Raw genomic sequence first — 25,994 nt, 5'->3', positions numbered from 1 at the left:
ATTAGACGTTACCAGACATTTTATAAAAATCGGAAAAATTGCAAATTTGCATATTGAAAACTAGCGAATCAATATTTTTATATTTTAGGTTCTATGACTCTGGGTGAAATAAAAAGAAATACAAATGTTTAATATCAGCATAACGCAAATAAATAGTCAATGTATTCTCGGTGATTTCCGTGTTTAATCAACGACATAAAAACACTTTACGACAAAAAATGAATTTGAAAATATGAATGGCAATAGAGATGACGGAGTATTCACATCATTTAAACATAGAAAATTCAATAAAGAAAACCACAGCTACACAGAGAGTCAACAGAAGCGGCTCATGAACACATCCTTTAAGTTTGAAACATCTAGATAAGAAATTCATGGAAAGGTCTGAAACGGCAATTAGGCCATCGCGTTCCGGTTTGTTTGTTTCTCATTTGCTTTCCCTTACCGTGTTTACGCGGAAAAGGTAAGCAAAGCGAAATAAAAACAAAATTCCAGATGGTAGAGCCACCTAACGACATCCGGGAGTACATTTCTGGCAGTACAACACACATAAAATGACGCTCAATAACGAGAAATACGGGAGGAAATATATCGAAATTTCTTTTCGTGTGTGGCCGCGAGTCAAAGGCGAGGCTAACACAAGTCAAAACATTTGAGGGCGAAACAAAAAAAAAATCAAATAAATTCGATAACAAAACAACATTTTTCCTCCTTTCTTCTCGCATTTTTCTGAGTTTGTAAACAAAATGATAAAAAAAAAATTCAACTAAATTTAAAAAGAAAAACAAACAATTTCATTCAATAAAAAAAGGGGGGAGAGGGAAAAAGAAGTCAATACTAAATCGAATTCTCATTCGTCGGCAAGAAAATGTGACGTTGGCACTTTGTTCCCGCTTTAAACACGGGACGACTGAGAATGATCTTTCATCTGCTGTACAGAAAACCGCGAACGATAAACATCTAGAGGATATAAACGATCCGGCGAGAAAACAACAAAAACAGAAACTTGTAAAGAAAAATAAAGAAAAAAAAAAAAAACATCCATTTTCCCGAAAAAGGACATGGATGTAAACAGTCGTCGAGTCTCGCTGCTCTTTTATATCCATCTGTGTGTGTGTGTGTGTCCTATAACAATCTCTCAGGGGGTAGTTAGTGAACTTTGTCCAGGAAGAGTAAAAGAGAAGCTGTGAGGGACGAGATCAATCACACGGCGGCGGCGGCGTTGGATGACGCAATAACATCTGGCGTCTGCCTTTCTCGCCGCTTCGACCGGCGCCAGTATCCGTCACGTCTCGGTTTGACTTTGCCCAACCGACTGTTTAAATGGGCGGGAAATAAAGAATAAAAATAGGTTAGCGTCGTCGCTGATGGGCAAGCAAAAAAGAAAAATACGTTACCCATTGTCGAGCACATGACTACTTTGCAGGTGATAACTAGCATTTTTGCTTTCTTCCGGATCGGATTTGCTAGCACGACCATCACCACCATCATTAGTTGCGGACAGCAATTTAGCGGCCGACGGATGAGTGTTGACGAAACAGTCGGCCCCTTTACAAACGCGCAATTTTTCGAGCGTCTGATGGAAAAAGGCCAATTGATTTTCAGACAAGGTGTGGGCGATGTTGCGCAGTTGGTAAGGATCGATGCGCATGTCGTAGTAGGTGACGAAGCCGGTAATGAATTCACAATAGAGCGAGTTGTGAGTCGTGTTGAGCGTACGAACGCACCAGTACGTGTTGTTGTTGGCGTTCATGCAAACGCAGAAGGGGCCGTCGTTCCATAAGGGGGCCGTCCTCCAATGATCTTTATCGTGGCTAAAGCAATTCATTTTTTCATAGCTGCACTGGCCATTGTGCGATTCGATCATGGCTCGTTTGCGACTCAACTTCTTTTGGCGTCGCTTTTGTCGTTCCTCTTTTATCTTACGGCGATTCGCTTGCCGAATCAAACGCTCCTCTTTGCGAGCCTCACGACTGCGAGACGACCAATTGACATCCACACAAGGGCACATCCCAATCCGTCCGGCATTGTTTGAAGGCCTGAAAAATGAATGGAAATAAATAAATAAATAAACAAAGAAAAGAACAAAGAAGCAATTAGAAAGAGGAAAGCGAAATTATTCTTCACAGACGCATCATTAAGGTCATGGAGAATCAGCATTTACAATTCAAGTAGTATATACTAGAACCTTAATTGAATGGAATATCTTTTGAGAGAGCGCGACTGGCGGAAGGAGGAGTGTGTTGCTTTCTTCTTCCTACTCAACGGATGCACATGTGGGCGATGATTTCAAAAGATCATGTTCGCTAAAGAAAAAGAAAACGCAGGTAGAAACAGCTGATTTCCCTAATGACGTAGGCTACCCTCCTCCTCATCGGCCAGAACACACACACTTGAGGGCAGGACAAGGTTCAGAGAGAAACTTGTGCTTCCAGCCCAATGGATACCGACAGCAGATCCATCTCCAAGGTCGCCACATACGAACATTTTCCCAGAAATTCCTCCACACACACTTACGAGAAGAAGTCAGCCCCCCAGTTTGTTCCTCTTTTGTGTTTTGTTTTCTTACTCCTATCGCCCATCTATACGATTCAAGCGACTGTACATGCCATCCACCATCGCCTTTTGTTCTCTCCTGTTCTTTTCCCCCCAGAAACAAAAACAAAAAGAAAAACGTACATAAAGAAAAGCAATCCATTCATCCCGACGGGTGGATGTCTCTGCGCTTCGTGACCCTGCGCCCGACATGGAAAAAATAAAGAACCGCTACTAGTACTAGTACTACTACTACTGCCATCACCACCACCAAACCACACCAGAAAGTTCTTTCTATTTCTTATCTATTCGTTTCGATCCCCCACCTTACCTTCTCTGGAAAACCAAACTACTTGTCCTACTATATATATACGCACTAGAGTGATAGGGGATGGTCGAATTATCAACGTGGTATCATCTCGAAGACGTTCTTTTTGTTTCCGTGGCAGTGTGCCACATTCTTAATGGATCGAGAGCGAAATAGAAGGACACGCGCGGCGTTACACAATAGGGTTTGACTCACTTGATTTTACGATTGTCGTAGATGGTCACTTCAATTGTGCTTTCTACTGGATCGGCAGTCGATTCATCCTCGTCTTCATCATCGTCATCTTCGTCAACGACCTCTTCTTCTTCGTGGTCGTCTTCGGCATCGTCCGTTAATTGTGCGATTTTAGGACGATGTTTCCTTCGGCCCACGCTTCCGGCGAGGTCTGACGCACCCGTGCTGCTATTCAATTCCGTCCGCTTGGAGGGCGGTGACGACCAGTCAAACAGAGACGAGCCCGTAGTTTTTGAACTCGCCCGTTTGTTATTGGCCGAATAGGATTTATCAACGCCCATCATCGGCCTCATTGCCCTCAAGTGCTTCCGGATGACTTTCAGTTCATCCAACTGGACACGTAGGATGCGGATTTGTTGTTCCAGGAAGTCGCGACTTAACCGCCAAGTAGCTGGATCGCTGTACACTTCGCTGCTGCAATTGATTCGCGACTGGCCAACTATTTGACAGTTGAGTTTACCATCGCTGTTGTTCAGCTGCGGTGCACTTTTGTCGTCGCCACTCGGTGATCCAGCCGCCGTAGACGGTGCCACCGTTACCGGATCAAGGATTGCGGCTTCCGTGTTGCTGGAAACGTTTCTCGCTTCCGTTAGAGCCTTACAAAATAAATAAATAAATTAGGAAACGATTCATCAATCAGAAAAAAAAATAATTATGAAAATTAGAAAGAAATATAATTACCTCAAGATCAGAAATCTCATCAGAAATGTCTTCCATGATGAGCTCGACTTGTTCCAGCTCGTCTTCTGCAACATCGCGCAAAACACTTCCTTCCGCGGATGAGGCAGCCGTCTCGACAGCTGTTGCGGCGGCGGCGGCGGCAGCCTCTTCGCGTTTGTGTCGGTTATTATTCCTGTGGAACTTCTTTTTGCCGGCCACCGTTTTGAGGAAACGCGGCCGGTATCCGCGCCAATCCACGTGTCTCGTGTGCTCTTTGAGAAAGGCTCGCTGCATCCTCCTCTCTTCCGGCTCCAATTTGCTGAGTCGATACTTGGAAAGGGCTTTGCATTGACACCATTTCTTCTTGGCCAGTTTGTGATGTGGCTGGACGCTTGTCCGGCATTTTTTCATGCGCCATCGTTCGTCCACAAAGAGACACTCGTACTTTTGGAAGCCACTGCACGGGCTCTGATATTGAGGCTTGCGGCACTCGACGGCCCATCTTTCGAATTTGCCTCGCGGCGGAGAGTACTCGACCGACACTCCGTCAGCATCGTCGCCTTCAGCTCCTTTACACGAACGAGAGCCCCAATGATTATTAAGAAAAGAATCAGCACATATGAAAAATATTGACTGGCAAGAGGAGGGAGGCGATGCGAACGTACCTTCGTTGCTATTGGGAACATCTTCGACGACGTTGAGTTTCGGAAAGTGCGCGGGTGGCATTTTGCCTCGCTCGATCAAGTACGTGTCCCTCCAGGGCGTTCGGCTTTTGACCTTCTCCTTTTGAAAGAAACGAAAAATGGAGGCGCCGTCCATGTGCGGTGGCACGGGAACACCGGCAATCTCGAGAAACGTCGGAGCCAAATCCACGTTGCCAATCAGACTTTGGACCACCCGGCCGCGTCCGACGCCCGGCCCGCGAACCAAAAATGGGACTCGAATGTCAGACTCGAACGGGAACGACTTGCCTACATTGCGTTTTGAAGAAAATAAATAATACTGTTTACAACTAATATTCACGTTTTTTCATTCTACTTTTGGCCCCACACGAATGCAAATTATCCTTGGAAAAGAAGAAGAAAAAAATATTCGTAATAAAAGATATCCATCAGCGCTTGACAGTTGATTGACAAAAGTAAACCTCCCCCCTGCCCTACGAAAAAGGTAAAGCACGCGTTGACAATAGTCAAACAAACTCTATGACAGCCAAGTTCTTTTTAAAACTTTTTCTTTTTCAATGACAAGCGCAAAATGATAAGATCGCCCATCACCTATAATCTCGAATCAATTCTTTAAGAAAAAAAAAAAACAGAAAAACGTTGTCGCCCAAAGGAATGAAATAGATTTGTACCTTTGATCAGTCCAAACTGTCCAAGATGATAGCCGTGATCGGACGTGTAAAAGATGTAGGTATTTTCCAATTGGCCGAGCGCCACCAACTCGCTAAAGATTTTCTCGACAGCTTCGTCGACGCTCTGCAGCGTCTGGAGCCGTTTCGTCATGAGCAAATCGGTGAAGCGATGGTGAACGGGTTTCATTTTGCCCAGCCAGCGGAGGATCCATTGCTTGTCTGGGTTGGGCGCGAAATCGTAGCTCGGCGTTCGGTGTCTAGTCACGTTGAAAAACATGTCCGCATATTGGGGAGCGGAATCCTCGGGACCGTGAGGCGACGGGAAACTCATCACCAAATGGAAAGGCTGATGGTCGTAGTGTTGTTTAGACTCACGCAGGAAACTAATGGAATCGTTGGTGATCAAGTCGGGATAATAATCCGTCTGGTAGTCGGCGCCGTGTTTGATCTGTCGGCAAATTATCGTCATTATTATACTCGGAAAATGTGTACGTCGTGTCGTGCTTATTATTATAATTTTCTTTTTGCATTTCCAGACGGAGAGAGAAAGAACAAGAAAATTCTCCAGCGCGTTTCTTAATGGGTCTCGTCGCCGTCGAGTTGGCGAGCCAACAAGAAATCAAATATTTAAAAAGAATAGAAAGTGTTTACGTACCTTTTGGCCGTTGAAGTTAATGGTGTAGTTGTAGTATCGTGAATTCATGACTTGACCGGCCCACACTCTCCATCCAGGCGGGACGTAACTATTGGGGGGTAAAAAAGAAAAGACAAAATGCCGTTACTGAAGACGGATGTTGATGTGGGCTCCAATGGATCGTCACGCGCTTGTTCATTTATTTATTTATTTTTTTTTTTTACGTTAAAATTTTGACGCTGCAAAACCGCGAAAATAAACTGCTACATACCTGCCGTTGTATTTGTTGAGGTATTTACCAAAATAGCCCGTTCGATATCCAGCGCTGGCCAAGTAAGCGCCAAACGTCCTCGGCTCGTGCTCCGCTTGCCAATAGGCTAATTATATTTGAAAAGAACGCAAAGCGAAAACAAAAAAAGAAGAAACGCCCTTTTTTTTAGTCCGACATACGTCACACAGGCACACACGACGATAAGGAGAGAGTGGAAACGGAAATGTCACTACTTGAATGAAACAAAAAAATAGACCGACAACTGACCTGATGAGCAATTCTCGTTGTTTGTCAAGACGCCGTGATTGTGGACGAACAGTCCGGTGAGCATGGAACTTCTTGACGGGCAGCACATGGGCGTCGAGACGAAAGAATTTGGGAAAAAAGCCCCGCCCTCTTTAAGAATGGCCCGAGTTTTAGGCATGTAGTCGAGTGAGCCAAGTTCAACGTCCTGGTCGTCCGTCACTATCAAGATGATGTTGGGCTTCTTAGGGTTTGTTTTTGTTGACGACTCGGAGCCGGTCTTTCGCGAGCCAAAATAATTATCCGATGAATGGCCACCACCGCTAGACTTGGACGGCTTCTTCTTGTTGTTATGACTCGTTGTCGTGGTCGCCTTCTTCCTAGAAGAGTCGACCGATCCACTCGAGCTCCACAATCGCTCCTACGGGACACCATTAATCAGATTCAAGACGAGTCAACGATTCACATTAGGACCACTTGTGTTTTACCTTCGGGAAAGAGAGCCGGATTTCTCGTTGGTCGGTGAACAGTGGGTCATCGGGCATAGGAAGGTTACGACCGTGATTCGATGGACTAGTCTGTTCGGGGCGAAAGGCTGAAGCACCCGTGCCCCGATTCCGTTTTCTTCCGCCTCGACGTTCACCTTCATCGACAGCTTGGCAGCTTCCATAAAAGAAGACTATCGCCCATAAACTCCAAACGGCCGTGCGCATATTCATCGTTCTTTTCGTGTGCGAGTCTCAGATGAAGAAGAACAACTCCTCTCTTCACACGCACACACACACACACACCGATTGTGGCTTTCGTTTGTGGTGGAATATTTATTTGCTTTTTATGACTCTTCTCTCCTCATCCAGCTCCTCATCGCCTCCAATGGGACGCGGTTAAGGTAAAACAAAATTCTGCTCCGCTGCGCGAAACCTTACTGCCAAACGAGATTACAAAGCGTACAGAGACGATCAGAAACAAGAACAAACGTATGGTCGTCACATTCTTCGTTCGTCCCTGCAACGTAATTCTAAGAATCACACACACAATAGAAGTTTTTCTTTTTGGTGTTGGGAGGGGGCAACCTAAGAGGGCGGATGTGTAAAGTGTCAAGCAAGCAATACGACTGTACTGGAGGGTTCTCTTGGTGTCAAAAGAGAAACCGGTGAGGGGGGTGCGAAAAACTTTTTTTTTCCTTTTAACGCTAAACAACAAAAAAAAAAAAGACCAATTCCTCCTCTTTTCTTTCTCCAACACTAAAACCTAACCGCACAATGACTCCGACACCACCAATAGAGAAAGAGAGAGAAGAATGACACACATAGAAAAATGTGTCGGTCCTTTCAAATAAATCCACGTAGTGTGTGTTCGTTTTCTAAGGCAGAGAGAGAGAGATGCACAACATGAAATGAAATAAAATTTCAGTAAAAAACCGATGGGGGAAAGGAAGACAATGGCAATTCACAAAGACCCTTTTTTCTAACCCCCTGAATTTTCATTTCTTTTTAGTGTTAAGAGGAGAAGAAGAAGAAAAGGTATGGAATGTGTCATGAATAGAGGAATCTCTTTTCTTCTAATAATAAAAATAGAAAATGAAGAGACTTTTCCCCCCTTCTTCAATTACTGGGCATCAGGGACGATCTCTTATTACTTTGTATCGGGAGAAGAGCCTCGCATCTTGTGTCCGTTTTCACCGCCGTCCCAATCCTTTTGGACGGGTTGAAACCTGACAAGACACGTTCATTCCAAGACACACACAAAAATTGGAATTGAAGAAGAGAATATTAAATCGGAAACTCCCATCGGTATACACCTCATTCTTGAAGGGGTGGCTTTATTAATACAGAGAAAGAAAGAAATGGGAATAAAGAAGCCGGCAAAATGTGTGGTGGTGTGGCCCATGGGGTTGATTCTTCGGTGCTGCGCGGCCGGTAATGACCCACGGTGGGTCACCGGAATGTGTTCCTCTCATCTTTACCTCCTTGTTGCTCGTTTTCTTTTAAAGACCATCCCCCGTCTCGTTTCTATCGTATACAGCCCATTTAGAAATGGGGGAAAAGAAGGTGATTGTAGTCGTAGTAGTAGATAGTCGAAACGTGTGCAGGAGATGTCTATACTACACACAGCACTTCTTGAACTATTAAACTAACTAGCCAAAGAAACACATTCCCTTTTTTTCGGGCCAGCATTCCTCTTCCTTTAGAAGACGATAAGTTGACGAGGCAATTGAACAAAATCTTGTCCTTTGTCAAGACTTGTTTAAGTAGCAGGAAGGAGATCCTTCACATAGTAATAATAACAATTTAGTCTAGAGGAAATTAAGGGATTTTGGTGTGTCCCACGTCAACTTTTCGTGGAAAGGAAATTGAAAACAAAGAAGTGTAATTCAAGAATCTTGGGCGCATCAAACTGACAACGTCCAGCTGGCATCGAATCAAAAACCACCAAACCAAAAAAAACTTGTTTCGGAATTTTTACCTTTTTTTTCCCCCCTCAAACTAAAAAATAAAAAAATAAAAGAAATTCTCTTGATTTGCGGTCGGAGACGACGAGATTCCCGTATTTGTATTTTTTGGGGAGACAAATTTCTAATCTGAAGCAGATCTGTTTGTATCTGTGCCGGGATTATTATTTTCATTGTTCCCACGTCAACGGAGAGCGGCGGCAGAACCAAAAGTCCCGACGTCATCAAGGTAAGAAAAATAAATAAAAGATAGAAATGGGCTTTCATCAAAGTGCACTTGACGTTTGATGGCCACCCCCCATTTCTCTTAGCAAATGGTGCAGCCACCGTCAGTTGCGTCACGATAATTGGTTGAAAATTCACAAAAGCACAGAGCGTATCGTGTCTTGTTTGAAAAAGAACCGCGAGATCGTGTGTCTCTTATTTCCCGCTCACGGGCACACGTGATATTCAATTCAAGGTGGATAAGAATTAAGGGGGTGCCCACTCTTTTGACTTGGGGATTTACTGTTTTAATTTATTAAATTCTTCTGTCGAAATTTCTGTTCTCAGGTTGTTACTTCACCAAACGGTTACGAAAAAAACGACCAAAAAGGGCAGAAAACAAAAATTAAACAAAAATTTTTAGTTTCTTTTTGAGTTTTCTTCTCCTGTCTACCTAGAGGGCAATCGAGTGGTGAGTCGTTTTTCTTCTTCGGGCTCTCCCGAAAAAAAAAAAAAAACTCGGCCCAAGCTCGCGCACAAACGACCTTGCCTATTGTGCGTACAAACTAAACACAGACATAGACCAATAGAGACAGAGAAAATATGCCTCGTAATTCATTTCTTTTTTTTCTTCTTTTACTTGTGAATTCGTGTGACCGCTCAAAGGCATTCCTTTCTGTTTCTCCTCGTCGCCCGGCTGTCATTCCCTTCTCCATCTTTTCTATCTCTTTTTTTCTTTCTTCTGACCTTCCCTTCCTCTCCAAGAAACGGCAAAAAACTAATTTTTCATTAAAAACTAACTTGGAGTTGTGACAATGGAATCCAATCATTAAAAGAACTATTAATTTGGCAAGACGTGAACGTCACACATTCCCCCCCATAGACGAGACATTTTCGCCTTCAACATAATCAAAATGTTTTTTGTGGAAATATTTAGTGGCTTGAAATAAAACATCAAGCCTTATCGTGTGCCTCCATTACCACGTCTAAACATTGAAAGCTCAAGTCACAAGAGCTCACAAAATAGAAATATGGAAGACGACACAAGACACGTGCACTCGAGACAAAAATGGCCGAGAAATGGGACACGGGATCTCCACACACACACATACACACACAAGGTAATAATAATAACTGAAATGAATTCAATACCTGAGAAGAAATTCAGTCGGTCAGCAACAACTGGGCACACGAGGGCATGACACAGACACACTCGGTTCAATCGTCGTGTTTTTCTGTCGTTTGATTCCCCCCTTTCGATAACGCAACAACAAATTCCTCACCCGATAAAATCAAACATCGGTGGAAACAAGTGAGGAACAAGTTAAACAGAACAACTCAAAGATATTTCGTAACAAGCAAAATATTTCTGCATAAAATATTCAAGTAAAATAGTAGTTTCTAAAAATTCAATGAAATTTCGTCCTCGAACAAAAAATAAAAAAAGAAAAACGTGACTCGCGGCCGGTTTAACCACAGCTGCGGACACGATGGACCGACAGCCAAAAACGTACTGAAGGCGAAAACACTAACCTAACCTAACGAGAATGAAACGAAAAAAGGAAAAAAAAAATCTAAGAGCCCGCCCATTTTCTTTTCAAGTGGTCTTCCAAGTCGCCAATAGGTGAGACTCGACTCCGCGATGGCAGCGCCATCGCTATAAAGCAAAGGAACCTTGTCGGAAAAAATGCACGTGTTGAAAGAACACTTCCAAGCACGTCTTAATTGTGCGTCGGCTGCAAATTTGCGAATCCTTTCCGGTGGTGTCATCACCTCTTCCGCCCGACATGTTCAAAGCTCCAATGACGGCACGGTTGACACAAACACGTCAAACTGCTATAAAACAAGATTGCTAAAACAACAAAGTGAACAACCTCTTCTTCTTTTTTCTCCTCCCGACGATGACGAAAGATACATCAGTCGACCGTAAACATTTATTCAGAGTGTTGTGTGTTTACTGTCTGCTTCGAAAAGCGTCAGGCGAGTTGGTGCTGATAAATAAATTAAGAAACTCTTCGAGCGTTTTCGTAAAAAACATTTTTTGTTTTTTATTTAAACTCTCCTCAACATGTTCAAAGATAACACACAACATGGCTTCTTTTTGTTAGAAGAATACGAAAGGGGATGAAAGATTTACAAAGATTTACGAGCTGCATCCGTCTGCTGTGTTCGTTTCTCTCCTCCCCCCACGCCATCCCTATTCCTTTAAAACGATTCTCTAAAGTCCTCAAGAACTATTAAAGACAAGACTATGTATACATTAAAGCAACTGGTGATTTTTTTCTTTATGTCCTTTTCCTCCTTAGGTGCCTGGAAAAAAGGGAAAATCATCAGTGTGTCGTAAGAAAAAAAAACCCCATTGGCAAACTTTACGATTTCCTTCACGCGGGATGAAATTCTTTCCGTCGATTTAGCATAACGTTAAAACAAAGCGCGCCGAAACGGCCGCCCTCTCGACAGCAATTGACTTGCGACTTTCATTAACCAACCCCTCCACCATAAAAAAAAAAAAATAAGGAATATTAGTGTTTATATTTTTTGTTTTTTCTTTTTTTTTTAGCCTGAAACCCATTTCTTGTATTTCGGAATTATACCAGTACAAGAAGAAATTGTAATGAAAGTATAACCCACAACCTGAATGGGATTACAAATGAAGGAGGAAATCATACAGAAGGAAAGTAAAACAGAAAATAAAGAAAAAGTTGGATAGAATAAGCGAAAAATAAAGAAGGCTGGGCGACCAGGAGGTTCTCTTCAAAGGTGGTCGATGACATCAAGATAAAGAACAGAAGGAAAGAGTTGCGTAATAACTCGTGTCGTTGACGAAGAAAAAAAAACTTTTAGTGGATTTTTTTAAGTTTTGCCATTTTTTTGTGAATTTTTTCTTTTATTTCTTTCTTCTTTATTCCTCTTTTGGTTGAACAACTGAAGCAACTTGCGCAGCCACTTGTTTAGCTTGGTGAGCCTGGAGTACGGCGACGGCTTCATCCACCTTAAACCCAACAAAAGAACAAATCAAGCTTTGAATCACCACACGAAACGTATCATGAATTCGTACCTTGGCTTTGAGTGATTCGTTGTGTTCCAACATGTGCAACAGCTCCGAATTGTCGATCTCCAACAACATGCCGGTGATCTTTCCAGCCATATCGGGATACATGCGCTGAATAAGAGGGAAAAGACGCTCTCCAAGCATTTGCTTCTGATCCTGAGGAGCAGCTGAGGCCAACATGGATGCAGTCAACGGCTCCTGCCCTTGCACAACGAGCGCTTGTTGCATTCCACCGGCAGCTGATCCACCCATGGCGTTCGATGGAAGAGAGCCCTTAAAATGATGAAATGGGGGTCATAACGGATTGCTTTCTTGAAATCTACTGCTACCCAACAACTTACTTGTGTGGGTGGATTTCGCATGGCTGGAGTGAATTTGAATCCGGGGCGTGGTTGAGGCATGACTGGTCCACCGGAGGGCATACCGAGGGAACGGCCAGGCATTCCTTGGGGCACCATCGGCTGTTGACCAGTGATGGGACGGGCCGACTGCATCGAGCGGACAACGGGAGGTTGACCACGAGGGGGAACTCCACCACGGTACTGTGCTGAAACGGGATATCCGGCACCTTGTTGGTTAAGCTGGGCTGTTGGGCGAACCTTATGATTTTTAAAGTAATTTCAATTAGGTTAAACATCAGGTCTAAGAAGTACTGCAACACGTAAGCAAGTTTCCAAAACAGACCGGTAAGAAATAGATCAATACCATCACCAAAACATAGCATGGGACCTGCTAAAATCTAAAAGAAGAAACCTATAAGTGTACCTGAGGTTGAGCAGACCAGCGAGGAGTGGCACGGAATTGTGCCATCTGAGCTGGAGTGTAAAAGCGTTGCGGCTGAATTGGAGCGGGCATAAAGTAACCAGGACCACCCGGTTGGAACATCTGACCCATTTGTTGCATACGCATGCCGGCCATTCGCTGCATGTACTGCGATGCGAGCTGAGCCTTACGATCTTCCTTACGTTGAGCCAAGGCTACGTACAAAGGTTTGGAAACCAAGATACGGCCATTCATCTCGGTTACGGCTTTGGTTGCCTCTTCCGGTGATGAAAAGCAAACGAAACCGAAACCTTAACGAAGGAAACAACTTTAAAATTGTCCAACTGCAGCATGATGTACAAAAATATTTACCGAGAGACGTTTGGAAACCTCCCTTGTTGCGACCTCCTTCTGTCATAACCTTAGCCGAGGTGATGGTTCCGTATGGATGCAAATTCCTTGCGAAGGCGTTCGTCATCGATGGTGTCATCCAAGTTCTTGACGTACAGGTTGACGCCTTGATAACGATTAAGGCGTTCTATTTTCATTTGTTCAAATTTACGACGAAGTTCTGTTTGACGTTCATTGCGTTTCTGTGCACGACCAACGAATAAGGTTTTGCCATTCATATCCTTAGCGTGCATATCATCACAGGCTCTTTCTGCAGCGTCAGGATCTTCATAGCACACGAAACCAAACCCTCGCGATTTTCCATCGTCACTTGACATGACCTGAATAGAAAAAAGGAAATTTAATTTGAACATTGAAAAAAACAGTAATAGGTCAATCCACACCTACCTTGTGAGAAGTAACTTTTCCATACTTAGAAAAGCATTCAAACAGTTTTTCATCATCAAATTCATCACCAAAATTCTTGATATAAACATTTGTGAAATATTTGGCCTTTTCTCCCAACTCACGCTCACGATCTTTGCGTGGAATAAAACGGCCGACAAAGACCTTTTTCCCATTGAGCAACATGCCATTGACTTTGGTGATTGCATTTACAGCAGACTCTTCAGTTTCGAAGTGGACAAACCCATATCCTTTAGAGTTGCCAGCCTCATCCTGAGCAACTTTGCAGCTCAAGATGTTGCCAAATGCAGAGAATGTGTCGTACATGGCCTTGTTGTCAATAGTTTTGTCGAGGTTTTTGATGAAGATATTACCAACACCAGAGCGACGGAGAGATGGATCACGTTGTGACCACATGATCCGAATTGGTCTTCCCCGCAGCACATCAAAGTTCATACTGTCCAATGCTCTTTCAGCTATGAATACAAAATTAGATGAGAACATAAAGTGCAGTAGAATATGTAGCTAACTTACCATCAGCTGGTTGCTGGAAGTTGACATATGCATAGCCCAGTGAGCGACGAGTAATCATGTCTCTGCAAACTCTAATAGAGACCACAGGCCCAGCAGTGGAAAACTTCTCAAATAACATGGCTTCAGTGACCTCATTGTGAAGATCACCAACGTACAGAGAGGCGATTGGGTAATTAGCTCCAGCAGTGTTGTTCATTTTTTCAGAAATTTGTCAGGTTTATCAAGATGGTGAAAGATATAAATTGATCTGCTGACAAAAGAAGTTTTAGTTAGACACAACGTCGTATCACTTACATTGACTGTCCCATAAACAGTATACGTTGCATTGACGTCAGTACTAATTGACGCAATGTGGATCAAACGCGTGAGCAAGAGACGGTTGCCATATTGAAAAAGTACTTACAAGATAAATGGCCGAGTAACAGATTGTGATGGAATAAGAGCACAGTGTTCGCCTTAAGAGGATTTTTTTTTCTAACTTAACTTACAAGTTAGTATTCTTAATTTTTTTTTTGGGTTTTTGGCAAATTACAATTTTTTTGTGATTTTTTGCATTTACGTGAAGAAAACGAACGAAGGAAAGACCACCCTCTCTCACTGACGTCGCCCAGAGAGTGAACCAATGGTGCCACCACCACAGGAAACGGGATGCCTTATGGTCGTTTTTGATTTCATATAGAAGAAATGTGGCACCGTAGGTTAATATCCTTTTGCAGCTAAACAAATGAAAAACGCCATGCAAATGGTATAAAATTTGTTGCCACAAATTGTTTTTCGCCATTTGAGTTATTGAACAAATGATTCATAGTTATAACTCAGAAAAATTTTGTTTCATGTGTTATTTGTAATTCAACTTTTAATAGTTGATTTTTCACACATTTCGAACATTCATGTAGCTTATATTCTTGCAATGTAACTTTATTGGATTTTGAAATGCGCACATCACCGACATAAATGCACTAGTAATCAGTAAAATACCAGATTCTTTAACATACTTTCACAAAGTCAATAACCTGACCCACATTTTTGTGTGAATGAGGTAAATGAAACTTTGTGAAAGTTGCGAATGTTGTGCATCGAAGCAGAAACATTTCCAAGTCTTTTTACATTCTGCCAGCACACAAGAAAGTAATTTTGCGAAAGAAAAGTCAAAATTAATAAGGTAGTAAACAAAAACAAAAATACCGATCTATTGTTTGTTTCACTTCCATAGATGGCTTAAAGTGGATTAGTGTTTACTGTACCATTTTCTTCTTTAGCATAATGAACAGACTCCTAATTAAATACTGATTTATAAGCAAAAAAGTTTTATTTATGCTAGAATTTTTAAAATGTTTTAACAGCACTGAACTGTTAATAATGTTTGAATAATACAATTTACATGATCCCATGTCGCACCATTTTTTAGTTCGGACATACACAATCCTCAGAAAATTTCTTGTTGTTGATGAATAGCATGGATAGATGACGCTGTTGTATCTCGGACCCCTCGATGCTGATTGGTCAAAGGCAGAAAGTACAGAGAAAAAGGAGGACTTCTACAAGGTAAACTTCTTAACTCTAAGCTGATATACAAGTATATGTATTTTTATTGCGTCTTTTTTTTTATTGTGCCTTTAAAGGCCTAGAGAAAGGTTTCTATGCCAAACTCTGCCAACTCCCATCCATTTGTGGATAAGCCAGCCCATGCCCTTAGGTAGGGCTCGGCCCCGATCACATTCTAACCGGGGACACTGCTAAGCTTCCCCGATAAAAATGAATCGGGGAAGTTCAGTGCGGGGATTTCTTTTTTCGGTGCGGAACGGTGCCATAATCGGTGCTGCACCGATTGCACTGCTTCAGCCATAAGGGGTTAGTATTACCAGTGACCTTGCGTTCTAATAGGCCAACGAGAATCACGTGACTAGGGTCACATTTTGTTCTTGTTGGCCGCAGGGCAACTGCCAATTTAGATACTATTCATTGATAATCGGGGAAGGCACCGATCACCGATATCACCGCACCGATCACCGAAATCGCTTCCCCGATTAAGATTATCCCCGCACCGGATCGACTAAAAAGCTCCCCGATTGGCGCGGGGCCGAGCGCTAGCTAAATAGGAGCCCTTCCTCTTCGTTTTTCATATATTTTCGGTAGTGCATTTACACATTTCAGAACATTAGTGTTTCATAACAAAACTAGCCTTTCCGGAGGTAAAGTAAAGTTTTTAAAGTTGAACACGTTTTCATATCGTGGAGGGTGAGTTTCATAATTTATTATGGAATATGAGTTGTCTTTACAAAGGAAATCATTTTCTGCTTTCATCACATTAATTCCCGTTGATTATAAAATGTCAGCAAAAATTAAATACGATATCCTTTTATGTCTTTAGATGGACCCTCTAGGCAAAGATCAAGAGCCGCAGAAAAAACAACCCATGGTTTATATATGCGGAGGTAGGAATAATAAATTAACCATTATATATTCAATAAGAACTATTGTAACTATACAGATTGCCATGGTGAAAACGAACTCAAACCAAGAGATCCAATTCGTTGCAGGGAATGTGGTTATCGTAAGTATTTGTTCAGTTAAAAAATATAATTTGTTTTAAATATGTTATTTGTCATCCTTTTTCTGTTTATTTTATATATAGGTATCATGTATAAGAAACGAACAAAGAGATGTAAGTTGCATTCTTCTTTTTAAAAAATTTAGAGGTATTCACATGAATTTTTGTTGCAGTGATTGTTTTTGATGCCCGCTAAAGCTTCCATGCACATAATATGGAGATAAACTATGGTTTCTGGAATTCAAACTCTTCATTTGCTGTCTGTGTCAGGTTGTAAAATTTCATCTCCAAGAATACATTGATGAATCATTCCTACCTTTTTATTACCACTTGAAATTGATCTAATTGTCCCCACAGTACCATTAATGGAAAATTGGGTTAAATTGCCTCCATCAATGAATTGGACCTAAGAAAATTAAAAAATTAATGCACGTATTTGAAAGAAATAAGAAAAAAATGTTTTGTTCAAATGGCACCTCACAATCAATTTTGATCCCATTTAACCAAACATCCATAGTATCCTTTTCTGATTGGGATAAGTAAAGCTATTAGGTAATGTACTTGTCTTGGGTTAGGATAGGATTATTTACCAAATAGAATAGTGTCTCTTCCTCCTTGACTTGAGTCAACATTCCAAGTAACCCATCTCTTCTTGTTTACTTCTTGGAATTCGCCAATGTCCTGGCCGTTTATAGATAACGAGTACAGTAATCCGAAAGTACCATCTGGCTCAACGTCCAATTTACATTCGAAACGCCCAATTCGGAAATTTTCAGAACCAACAAGGCGGAACATCCATTCTTTTCTAAGGTATTCCTGCATGGAACCATGCTACATCATTCGATTGAACTCACCCGCAAGCTGAAGACTTACATTTCCGTTAATCCATAACACACGTTTGCCTGACGTTGTTCCATGTTCGAACTCAACAAGGAACTCTCCTTCTGGAATAATTATTTTCCAGCTTGCAACGATAGATCGTCTTTCCAGTAGTGGCATCATAAACTGGAATACGAAGTATAGTAACCATAGCAACGAAAGTCCGAAATGATACTCCACTAAAGATTTTGTATTTGTTAACCAAACGTGGCAGGCATAGGATGGGGGTAGGGTGACAGCTAATCACGCAATTGAACAATTTTATAAAAAAAAAAAAAAAAAATCATAAACTAGAATAATAAATCAATCATCAAGAAGAGATACATTACTTGCTTGTGTCTGAAATGTTTCGTCGAGTGGGACAAGTGGTTGGCGTCTGGGAACTAATTCTAATAGCGAATTGGCTTCCTCTATTAGAGTATCGGCTTTTTCGTAGACAAGTACTTTGGCGGCGGCAATCATTTGCTGTGCAACGCGTCTAGGCAAGTGGTCCACTCGAGCTACGAGCTGATCTGGATCTGTCTTGGCAACATCGGTTAATGTCCGGAAGCCAGCTTTGAATAACATACGCGCCCGGCCTTTAGCCACTGAAGGTAATTCCATTAGAGGAATCAATTCTGAAGTACAACACATCGAAAGCTCCCGACTGAAAGGAAGTAGCAGCTCCGAAAAGGCCCAAAATTCATCCAACTCTTGAACGAAGTGGTAAACGCAAGAAGCGAAACTTGCTGCGTTAGAGAGTAGATTTTGAACGTCTCCGCGAGTACAGCCGTACAATTCGCTGACGTTCCACACTGATTCTCCTTTGAAAAGATCGTTGAGCATCAGTGTCAAATAAAAACGTTCCAAAATAGACCGCTCTATTTTCTGCTGTTGATTTGACATTAATTTGACCATGACGGTTTCATTGACACCAATCATTCTCGCTACCCCTAGTTCTTCAGCAGACAATTTGTTGAAGGCCTTCGATAAAAAAATAAATACCGTAAGCTTGTTGGAACAAAGATGAAGGTTTGTTTGTAAACAGATACCTGAAAGTAGGTTGACGCTATTGGAACTACGGTACCGACCATATCGTAGGGTGTCACCAGATACATTAGATGAAGTTTTGTCATGAGAACCAGACCACCTTGGGCTAGGCGCAGATCATTGTACAGTTGTTTCGACCGATCCAAGTCAACAATGCCTTTTAGCGTCGCACGGCCAAGTTTTGTTACTGCCAGTTTTTCGTCTTTATCATGTAATATCAAGTTCTTTTCCATCATGCTCTTGAGACTTTTTTCCACAAGCTCCGTTGTTGTAATACTTTGACGTGAACTCTGAAGTTAAATTTAACAATTTTAAACGAAAATAAAGGAATCTATAATACGTAAATGAGGATTGGATAGATTTGATGTACCTGCTGTCCGAGAAGCGTAGAATGAAGAAGGGTTTCGGCCAAGGTTTTAAGATCTTTTCCTCCAAGGTCGAGAGAAATTAAACTCAACAAAAGTTGCTGTAGTCCACGAAGGTCGTCTTCTGCCAATTGGCTATAAACTCGGTTCGTTGGCGCCATGAGAATGTCATTAGTTACAAAGGTTAGTTCATTTGGTTTCACTAACAAAAAGCTCTCTCCATGAGTATCAAAACCGGCTCGGCCTAAATAGATATACAATTTATCACGTAAACCTTATTTATCAACATGATTATTACCTGCTCGGCCAATCATTTGTTGATAGCGAGCACGTGTTAAACGGGTATTTCCGATGTATGGCGATCTCAGGATTACCTGTTTCAGATGGCGACAATCAGGATCAATTACGTGCATCGCTTAACTTTTTTTTAAAGCTAATACATACCCTTCTTGCTGGCAAATTGACTCCGGCAGCAAGTGTTGACGTACAACACAAACAGCATAGGGTCCCGGAAGAAAAAGCTTCCTCAATCAACTGGCGTTCGTCTCCAGTTAAGCCAGAATGGTGATAGGCTACTCCAAAGGGCAATGTAGATTTCAATATTGGACATAATCTACCACTTTCTTGCTGTAATCAAATATTAGATTAAAACCCTGCAGAATTGCCTTAAATTTTACCTCCAATGCCCTCCTTAGTTTTAGTTTTTCAGCTGTTTTCCACTGTTGCAGTGTTGGTGGCAAATTACTGCTTACCAGCTTGGCCACGCTTTCACAGTTTTTCTTTGTAGAGCAAAAGACTAAACAACTGTGTTCCGGGGCTACCTCCGAAACCAAAACACTTAGACCATCGGGATCGTTTTTGCGGTTTGTTGCAGACGTGGCCGGATACTGATCGCGAATGTTTCATGAAGTTCTCCTGCGCTCCCCGTTGTCTCTTGTCTATTTCTAGTATTTGATCACCAGTTTTGAGGAACTCCCTAAGTTGGACTGGTCGAAAGTCTTCTGTGTAAATCTCAGCCTATTTTGACAATTAAGTTAAAAAGAAACATTACAATCTAGGAGCTAGTAGTAAATGAATTTACCTTAAGGAAATTACTCAGTTCGTCGATGTTTCCTATTGTAGCGCTCATAGCTACCATGCGAGGCCCAATGGGAGCAAGCAGAAGTTTGCAAAGTAAGGTTTCAAGCGTTGCTCCTCGTTTACCCTCACCGACGATGTGAATCTCATCCACCACTACCAAGCCTAAAAAGTCGAAAATCAACAAGTATTGGGTACGGTCTTGTAGAAACAAAGCGAAATTCAATATTGGTTACCGATTTCTTGCAATCTTCCCAATTCTAATAAACTGTTGATGATTCCATGGGCCTTCTCTAATGTAGCAATATAGATAACTCGCTTAGATTTCCGTTGGCGGGGAGGATAGGTTCCCCTATTTCCAGCATACTCTTCTATGGAAAAATTTAGAGCTATGGCAAGCGCGGAAAGGGTCCGAATTTTCTCTTGTACAATGCTGACGTAGGGCAAGACGAAAAGGCAGTGCTTTTGATTGCACAGAAGTTCACGAATCATAAGTATTTCGGCAACTAGAGTTTTTCCTCCAGATGTCGGCAAGGAGTAGAGTAAATTTTGGTTCGGTTTTGGTTGCTATATTCAAGCACTGTGTCTGCCATCCATACAATCCCTTGATTCCTTTTGTTTGCAAAATTGCTTGCCATGCTCCATCTGATAGGACCATGATTAGCTCCACAATGAATAGATGTCTGGGAAGGGACAACATTGCTACTATTCAGTGTGTAAACAGGAGGTGTTTCTCCTGATAAGGATGAATGGCTGGATAACTGAAATGTGGTGCTATCCAAGCCACCTGAGCGGAGAGCTTCCTTCATTCGGCTATTTAATCCAAAATGGTTGGTGTGCAATGTACTTCTTAAAGAGCTCATCGAACAGCCCCCTGATACTTTTGAGTCACTAGGCGGCAAAGATTGATTGTTGTTTTCATGGTGAAAAGAAGATGATAACACAATTTTTCGTTTTGGGCTCTGTTCACTTGTGGATGGTGGTGTTGCTGAATAAGATTTAGTTTTTTGATGGCGTAAGTTACTTATATCTTTACCAGGTGTTTTGCGATTTACGTTGCTTACGGGGTCAACCTTTTCAGCTTCTTTGTCAGATGAAATTGCATCCTCGTCTTCATCAGCCACAGCAAACATATCGGGTGAATTATCTCTTTCACGAATTCTTTTTCTCGTGGCAAATGACGTAAAGTTTTTTGCATTCATGATGTTATTATGCTCCATAAGAAAAAGACATATACATATAATTAAAATGGACACTACTTCGCAAACGGAACTTCAAGGGGCTTTTTTTTTAACTTGAAATTCTTTATTTACGTTCCGTAGTTACTAAAGCCTCTCCTCGGTTGGCTTTTCATGAATATTAATAATGAATGCATAATTGCATATGCATGCATTGCCAGCTTTTGCAAGATGAAATTAGATAATAATTAAGAAAAATTAATTTTGATTAATGAAGTAGAAAAATAATTTAATGTATTTCTATAATGATTTATATAAAAATGTTTTATTTATATTTCTCGATAGAGGGACAACGTGTGCTCTTTCCGGTTTATACGATACCCCAGGCGCCAAAAACGTGGTGCTGGTCTTGCAAGTCCCAGCTTGAATCGCCACAAAGGGTTAGTCGAAGTGTTCTCCGTCTTAAGCGATTAGTTTAATTAAATGTGTGGCTGGGCACACTTGTTTGCTTGAGATCACTTTTTTGAAATTAAGTGATGGCAGCATTCCAAACTCTTCAATTGCCCCTGAAAATGAAAAAAAATTTGATTTCATTATTATGGCCAGGTCACTGCTTAAAAACGAATTAACTCTTGTCGCCATGACTTATTAGCCGTGTTGAACCATATATCGGGCTGGTTGAGCATTCTCGTGTCTCTAAATTGCAAAAGTGGATGAAATTCTTGTTCGATTCGGTCGTGGTGCAGTAGCTGATAACTTCCATGCTGTTACTCGGCCAACGATTGAAGATGGCCCCAGGTTGGTATTCTCGAATCATTTTTGGTGTTAATGCTGATATTGATCACTGCGTATTATGTAATTCCTCTTGAATTTTAAATTATTTGAGAACCTTTGTCTAAACTTTCATCTAAATTTTTCAGGCTCAGCGATGAGGTCGGCATCTGGAGCCTCACCAGGTATGAAATGGTGAGTCGAACACTTACGTTTACTTTTTAAAACATGATCGAACAGAGTGAATCACGACGCTGTTGAACTGCGTATTGGGGTTAAAGACTTTTCCCAGAAACCGAAAAGTTTGAACATTATTTTCTTTTACTGTAACGACTAGAAAGGGGGCACATACAAATTCGTACCCAGCCCACACGACTACTCCACTCGAGACCTACATGGCGTATTGTTTTCTTTCTCTAGCATATTTTTCTCCATTTTGTGTTGCTTTCAGTGTCATTGATTCGTGCAGTAGTAACTAGTGAAAAGGTCTCGAACAAAAAAAAAGGCTCAATTGTCATGGATGACAAACTTCACGTACGGGAATGCCTCTGCTGACCAGAATCGAATTTTCGCGTCTCAGAGGTTTTCGTGTGTGGGCGTGCGTGCATGTTGTGTTTCTAGAATACAGCGTTCTCATTGGATGACCTGAAAGCAAATCCCTGCAACTCTGTGCTGTAGTGAAGAGCTTTGATTCGATCGGATTTTGCTATGGCGTCATGTTCACAGAGTTCAAGTTCAGTTAGTTGGGAATTTGTGAAATTGCCAGTTTACGGGCGTCCTACCTTTTTTGTGTTTGATGGCTGTTGCAGAAAGAAATGGGGTCGTTCCGCAAAGATGGCCGATCGATTCCACTTACGAGAACATGCGTTCATACAGTCTTAATTGCTACCACTTATCTGATACGAAAGATCTCCTTGTTTCGTTTTATGGAGCTAGGGGAAACGTTCCCCTGTGTGTGTGCAACGTTGGGATGCAGTTAGGCAAGTTGCTGACGCCAGAAACGATTAATGGTCGATCCACTCGTTCTACGTTTCATAGCCAAGTTTTCATAGAGTGTATCCCACCCGTGGTAGTGGTAATGGATTAGGGTCACAAGTTGTGGACTACGAAACACATAACCATTTCCTTACGGTCTCCTGTCTGCGCATCGCATTGAATAAGTCATTCGTGCCAGACATTTTTTCTCCTTTTTTTTTTATTACTTCCCTTCTGGATAAAAATATGGGCCCTCTTATCTGATGTATAATTCGCAGAGCTCAAGGTGTGGATTTCTTGCGTAAAGGTTTTTGCACGACTTTTAGTCGTTTCTCTTGCTGTGTCGAGATTAAAGAGAAAGTTTGATCAAGAAACTGTTAAAACTTTTGTGTTGTCAGACGCGTTTAACTTTGATCAAATGTCGAATCAAAGTAAATTCTCAAAGTAGTGAATTTTTCTGTCCCAGTTTTATTCCAGAAATCCTTTTTCCACTCGAATAATTGGTCAAACTTTTCGCTTTTGTTTCGAATTTCGTCTGCTGTTCTTGATCCAAGTTGAGCTGTACTTTTTATTTATTTCTTTGTTAGTTTATTTTCTTCTTTTGCTCGCGTAAATGTCTGTTATTATTAATTGCCATATCCACAAGAGGGAGGGCTGACAGGTGACCAATCGATGATGGGTGGGACCCACTAGTTTCTGACAGCCTTCTCATTTACTATTCAGTTATGTCCGTCCTGTTCCGTCCCCATACTGACGCCCGTCGAATCACTAAAATATTTATGCGATCGACTGTATCTTTCTGGCCAATCTTTTCTTTGACGATTTGGGGGGCGCAATCAAAGTCAGGTGAATTGATGTAATTTGTGCGGCCAACACACGTACTATAATAGTACGTGGATCTCGTTCTGAAAAGCAACATTTGATAGCCTTGAAGGTTGTTGTCAAACTTTATCTAAAGTGCCAGAAGCAGCAAAGGCCCAAATGGAGTTTCGCTTGGGACGTTGGGAGGGGGCCGCTGGCGTCGAAATCAACACGATCGCTAACGAGCTTCTCTCCGTTTTAGACGCTTGCCCAAGTTTACGTGCTCCCGCAGTGATGTTCATTATCCCTTTCAAAACGATAAAGAACTTGTCCGTAGCGTATACGAGGCCAATTTTTACATTCGTGCAAACACAAAGGGATCGCTAACAAAATATTCCCCGTCAACAATTTTTGTGCTAATCTTTTGTGGTAAGCAATAATGACGCTGAAAAGCCTCGAGTGTAGTGAAATCGATCGATTCCATATATTCAACCTTTGCCTTTTCAATTATACATGTCAGAAAATGCGCTACGATTGCCAGCAAGTTGACGTCATCTCCTTGACAACCACCTGTATTTCCATCGACTGACGCACTGTCCCGTCATTTTATTTTATTTTTTGAACTAAAGGCGTAATAGTTATCCCGATTCCAATTGCCGTTGCAGGTATAAATCAAAATCAATACCTTTGAGTTGACAGGTGCGTGATGGCGGGGGGCATTCCCTCAGGTCGACCTTTGAAATTATTCCACAGCGTTTTGTTAAACTTTGTTGTTTGTTTTGGGGGCGGTATGCACAGACGTCGAGTTTGTTTGATGTGTGACGTTCCAAGTTGACCCTCTCGGTGAACCCCATCATGACACCCACGCATGTGTGTAAGTAGCGTAGGTACAGTTTGAAATGATAAAGGGCGAGGGACGGTTATGCGTCAGGGTTGCCATTGACTTACCTCTTTGCGGTTTGTTGCATCACGAGATCGATGGGGGCCAACATATCCACAGGTGTAAAATAACCATGGGTCGCATTGTTATTCACCCGGAGTAGCTCTATTCGGTTTTCTGAAGGGACTCCCTTTAAAGTGAAAATACGATTCGGGAATTGTATGCGTGTGTATGTGTAAAAAAATGTTGTATTCGGCGGATGAAATATGAAGCCGTAACCGACTAGCATGTCAAAGATGGAGGGGAAAAAAAAAGACGATCCACGAATAAAAATTTACGACATTAGTGTTTATTGAATGAGGTCGCTGTCGTCGCCTCCGCTTGTTACATCATCCACGTTTAAAACGTACGTACACAAAATTTTTGCGGAATAGCTTATCAGTTGACGTATAGAGACAACAACACAAAAAAAAGTCCTCTCCCCCATTTTTTGTTTTATTATTGAAGTGATCGGTATACGCCCCCGTCTTCATCGTTTTGATGTTATAGCGATCCTCGCACCCCAAATACGAAAATTTTGCCACAACTATTTCTATTGCTTTTCTGGTTCGGCGAAATAGGAAAACAATATCAAATGTTCAATCATTCGATTCGACGATGCGAATGTGGGCGTTATGGTTGTTGCCTGCTCCGACTTGAAAGTAGATATTTGTCAGGCGTTATCAAAAAGTCTGTCAATGTTCAAAGGAACGTAGATGTCGGTGTCGAGTTATTTTCCGTTTCATGTTTGTTCAACTAATCTGTCGCATTCGAATTGAACGGGAACGATACAAGTCGTGAACCGGAATTTGACAGCATCTCGTGGAACTCTGTCACCCCACCTTTAAAAAGGATTCCCTTTCTTTTCTTTTTGAGTGAACACTCATCTTTTTGTCGTGGGGAAATGTTTTTTTCTTATCGTTTTCTTCGGTCGCCAGCGTTGCACGATCCCGTTTCTGTTCGTGTCGATTTAATATCCGCGATATCATTTTTTGTTTTTGTTTTTTTTCTGAAACAGAATTCTTTAATTGTTTCACCTATTCATTGACGTTAAAAGATTCGCTTCGTTCTGTCACTTAATGGTAAAAGCATTATTCCTGGAGGTCCATTCAGACCCGTATCTTGTCCCCGTAGGCTATTTTGAACGCTCTTCTTTTAGTCTCGTCCGCGTGTGTTTTGATCCCGTTACGAGCTTCTTTGTAGGCTACCGTTAAAAGGTTTTCTCTCCATTTAATGGCGTGTTTGTGCGTCGTTGTTGACGTTTGCCTTTTGTTTTGCTCTCCTTGCCGTTGCAGCGTAAAAAAAGAAAATGTTTTTGAAAATGTCATGAAAAACAAAGTGGCGGTGGAGGGGTAGGATCTATGGAGCTACAGATGGGACGGAATAAAATT

General features: G+C 41.8%; 4 protein-coding genes and 1 long non-coding RNA gene across 5 annotated transcripts in view; 2 read left to right on the top strand and 3 right to left on the bottom strand.

Moving 5' to 3' along the window:
• Positions 1-127: 127 nt before the first annotated feature.
• On the bottom strand, positions 128-10,436 carry LOC116929821 (extracellular sulfatase Sulf-1). Its single transcript, XM_032937171.2, has 11 exons — positions 10,068-10,436; positions 6,748-7,184; positions 6,284-6,680; positions 6,017-6,122; positions 5,767-5,854; positions 5,112-5,559; positions 4,423-4,728; positions 3,779-4,326; positions 3,059-3,693; positions 1,398-2,039; positions 128-1,315 (listed from the first exon to the last, which is right to left on the bottom strand). Exons 2-11 carry the CDS (start codon positions 6,976-6,978, stop codon positions 1,204-1,206), a joined length of 3,513 nt encoding a protein of 1,170 aa, XP_032793062.2. The 5' UTR covers positions 6,979-7,184; positions 10,068-10,436; the 3' UTR covers positions 128-1,203.
• Positions 10,437-11,443: 1,007 nt separating this feature from the next.
• Positions 11,444-14,688, bottom strand: LOC116929824 (polyadenylate-binding protein 4-like). Its single transcript, XM_045178272.1, is given in 9 exon segments — positions 11,444-11,907; positions 11,974-12,240; positions 12,309-12,566; positions 12,733-13,040; positions 13,120-13,177; positions 13,179-13,460; positions 13,528-14,000; positions 14,059-14,308; positions 14,462-14,688. Coding segments are annotated over 8 exon segments (1,932 nt in total). The 5' UTR covers positions 14,255-14,308; positions 14,462-14,688; the 3' UTR covers positions 11,444-11,817.
• Positions 14,689-15,497: 809 nt separating this feature from the next.
• On the top strand, positions 15,498-16,920 carry LOC116929832 (DNA-directed RNA polymerases I, II, and III subunit RPABC4). Its single transcript, XM_032937196.2, has 5 exons — positions 15,498-15,603; positions 16,430-16,493; positions 16,550-16,612; positions 16,694-16,723; positions 16,783-16,920. The coding sequence occupies exons 1-5, from the start codon at positions 15,523-15,525 to the stop codon at positions 16,803-16,805; spliced, it is 261 nt and encodes an 86-aa protein (XP_032793087.1). The 5' UTR covers positions 15,498-15,522; the 3' UTR covers positions 16,806-16,920.
• LOC116929820 (helicase POLQ-like) lies at positions 16,716-20,756 on the bottom strand. The gene is given in 14 exon segments (XM_032937168.2): positions 16,716-17,015; positions 17,086-17,135; positions 17,200-17,425; positions 17,483-17,727; positions 17,818-18,451; positions 18,520-18,807; positions 18,888-19,126; positions 19,181-19,256; positions 19,327-19,509; positions 19,560-19,782; positions 19,784-19,899; positions 19,964-20,124; positions 20,196-20,521; positions 20,523-20,756. Coding segments are annotated over 14 exon segments (3,060 nt in total). The 5' UTR covers positions 20,660-20,756; the 3' UTR covers positions 16,716-16,859.
• Positions 20,757-21,798: 1,042 nt separating this feature from the next.
• LOC116929818 overlaps positions 21,799-25,994 on the top strand; it is a 42,094-nt gene continuing 37,898 nt past the window's right edge. Inside the window, exons 1-2 of the long non-coding RNA XR_004398075.2 lie at positions 21,799-21,935; positions 22,058-22,103. This is a non-coding gene — a long non-coding RNA (uncharacterized LOC116929818). The remainder of the gene's footprint in view (positions 21,936-22,057; positions 22,104-25,994) is intronic.

The sequence above is a fragment of the Daphnia magna genome, linkage group LG8 (genome assembly GCF_020631705.1).
Source record: "Daphnia magna isolate NIES linkage group LG8, ASM2063170v1.1, whole genome shotgun sequence".
Classification (NCBI taxonomy): domain Eukaryota; kingdom Metazoa; phylum Arthropoda; class Branchiopoda; order Diplostraca; family Daphniidae; genus Daphnia; species Daphnia magna.
Note: the sequence above shows the minus strand (reverse complement) of the source record. Positions and strands in the feature narration are given on the sequence as shown.

Excerpts from the sequence above, each read along its gene's own strand:
- LOC116929832 (XM_032937196.2), top strand. The coding sequence starts at position 15,523 with ATGACGCTGTTGTATCTCGGACCCCTCGATGCTGATTGGTCAAAGGCA. Across the intron at positions 15,604-16,429 it reads AAAAGGAGGACTTCTACAAG|ATGGACCCTCTAGGCAAAGA; the intron begins GTAAACTTCTTA and ends TTATGTCTTTAG. Across the intron at positions 16,613-16,693 it reads TTGCAGGGAATGTGGTTATC|GTATCATGTATAAGAAACGA; the intron begins GTAAGTATTTGT and ends TTTTATATATAG.
- LOC116929821 (XM_032937171.2), bottom strand. The coding sequence starts at position 6,978 with ATGAATATGCGCACGGCCGTTTGGAGTTTATGGGCGATAGTCTTCTTT. Across the intron at positions 4,729-5,111 it reads ACAGTTTGGACTGATCAAAG|GCAAGTCGTTCCCGTTCGAG; the intron begins GTACAAATCTAT and ends AACGCAATGTAG. Across the intron at positions 4,327-4,422 it reads TGTTCCCAATAGCAACGAAG|GAGCTGAAGGCGACGATGCT; the intron begins GTACGTTCGCAT and ends GTTCGTGTAAAG.